Source organism: Oncorhynchus clarkii, chromosome 7 (genome assembly GCF_045791955.1).
Source record: "Oncorhynchus clarkii lewisi isolate Uvic-CL-2024 chromosome 7, UVic_Ocla_1.0, whole genome shotgun sequence".
Lineage (NCBI taxonomy): Eukaryota > Metazoa > Chordata > Actinopteri > Salmoniformes > Salmonidae > Oncorhynchus > Oncorhynchus clarkii.
This window is the reverse complement of record NC_092153.1, coordinates 14,565,872-14,568,371: the sequence shown is the minus strand read 5'-3', so window position 1 is coordinate 14,568,371 and position 2,500 is coordinate 14,565,872. Positions and strand designations below refer to the sequence as shown.

The 2,500-nt window shown below is 43.8% G+C and overlaps 1 protein-coding gene across 1 annotated transcript in view; it reads left to right on the top strand.

Annotated features, from left to right (window-relative positions):
- The window catches only part of LOC139412929 (paralemmin-1-like), a 13,206-nt gene that overhangs the window by 5,938 nt on the left and 4,768 nt on the right, over positions 1-2,500 (top strand). Inside the window, exon 2 of the mRNA XM_071159817.1 lies at positions 1,654-1,696. Within this exon, the coding sequence (XP_071015918.1) occupies positions 1,654-1,696 (43 nt within the window). The remainder of the gene's footprint in view (positions 1-1,653; positions 1,697-2,500) is intronic.

Sequence of the window (2,500 nt, the reverse complement as noted above, 5' to 3'; positions counted from 1 at the left end):
CAATTCGTTGATATATATGTTGAAGAGGGTAGGGCTTAAGCTGCATCCCTGTCTCACCCCACGGCCCTGTGGAAAGAAATGTATGTGTTTTTTGCCAATTTTAACCTCACACTTGTTGTTTATGTACATGGATTCTATAATGTTGTAGGTTTTTCCCCCAACACCACTTTACATCAATTTGTATAGCAGACCCTCATGCCAAATTGAGTCAAAGTCTTTTTTGAAATAAACATGCATGAGAAAACTTTGCCATTGTTTTGGTTTGTTCGTTTGTCAATTAGAGTGTGCAGGGTGAGTACGTGGTCTGACGTATGGTAATTTGGTAAAAAGCCAATTTGATATTTGCTCAGTACATTGTTTTCACTGAGGAAATGTACGAGTCTGCTGTTAATGATAATGCATCATCATTAATCACACCAATCCACTTTTGTGGATTGGTGTGATCAGTCCTTGGTTTCAAATATTGGGGAAGATGCCATAGGATGATGGTAAAGGGTTTAAGTATAGCCAATTGGAATTTGTTGTCTGTATATTTTAGAATTTCATTTAGAAAACCATCAACCCCACAGGCCTTTTTGGGTTGGAGGGTTTGTATTTTGTCCTGTAGTTCATTCAATGTAATTAGAGAATCCAGTGGGTTCTGGTAGTCTTTAATAGTTGATTCTAAGATTTGTATTTGATCATGTATATGTTTTTGCTGTTTGTTTTTTGTTATAGGGCCTAAAATATTGGAGAAGTGGTTTACCCATACATCTCCATAACTCTTTGTGTTGTTGTTCGTTTAGTGTTTTCCAATTTTCCAATTTTCCCAGAGGTGGTTAGAGTCTATGAATTCTTCGATTACATTGAGCTGATTTCTGACGTGCTGTTCCTTCTCTCTCTCTCTCTCTCACTCTCTCTCTTTCACACGCTCACTCATGATCATCAGCAGTCCTGCACCAGATATATAAAATCCAATGCACTATTGAGAAAGAACAGAGGGGTCCAGTATATTTTACTACCTGTTCTCCCTCAGGCTACAATTACATACAAACACACACTCACACACACACACACACACACACACACACACACACACACACACACACACACACACACACCCACACACACACACACACACACACACACACACACACACACACACACACACACACACACACACACACACACACACACACACACACACCACATTGTATCAGGAGTTGACTGTACATAACAGACTGGTCAATAACCTCGGCCTTATGGCTCTGCTCTACCATTAGCATTGATTGATTGATCAGTCTCCTCTCTACCCCAAGACTGTTTCTGGATGTTTCTGAGTAGATGGGGAGAGTTATTCAATTCTAGAATGAGAATCCCTGCAGAGTTAGGGTTCATGTTATAGGGTTACGATCAGTATTCATGTACGTGTTGTGCTATGTCATGTTAAGCAGTGTGTCAGGGTACCTGCAGTGTGTGTTGTATGTCTCAGACTGATCACACCCACATACGGCACCGCACACACGCGGACGCACTCACGCACTCACGCAACCATGCAAGTCTTCCCAATGAGGCAGAGCGGTATTCCCTGCCAGAGCTCTGGAATCTATTAAAGCAGGAATGTCGACATCACTGTTATTCTTCTATCTCACTAACTTTATTTCTCTCTCTCAGGATGGCTGAGGTTTCACAGCAGGAGAGAATTCAGGCCATCGCTGTAAGTGACACACACACACACACACACACACACACACACACAGCATGCATGGTTTCATACAACCATTAATTAATAACTCCTGTTAGACCAGCCTGATCAACAGAAATAGACTTAGATTTCGGACACCAAAACGTCGCGCTCACCAAAAAAAAGAACAGACCACTGCGCTACGATAGTTCACAAGCCGTGAGAATACTTTATGATACTTGAGGGTATGAGGTCGGTCGGTTTGCAGAGCCTTCCCCAAACCATGCCGAATTAACCCTGTAACCATGCCGAATTAACCCTGTAACCATGCCGAATTAACCCTGTAACCATGCCGAATTAACCCTGTAACCATGTCGAATTAACCCTGTAACCATGCCGAATTAACCCTGTGACTATGCCGAATTAACCCTGTAACCATGCCGAATTAACCCTGCAACCATGCCGAATTAACCCTGTAACCATGCCGAATTAACCCTGTGACTATGCCGAATTAACCCTGTAACCATGCCAAATTAACCCTGCAACCATGCCGAATTAACCCTGTAACCATGCCGAATTAACCCTGTAACCCAGTCATTGCTTTTTACCCCTCCTCCCCCCTCACCCCCCCAACACACCTCAGACCTATTAGTCCTTTCAGCCCCTATCCCTCCAGACCCCCTATCCCCCCAGACCCCCTATCCCTCTAGACATCCTATCTTTCCAGACCTACAGACCCCCTATCCCTCCAGACCCCCTATCCCTCCAGACCCCCTATCCCTCTAGACCTCCTATCCCTCTAGACCTCCTATCCCTCTAGACCTCCTATCCCTCCAG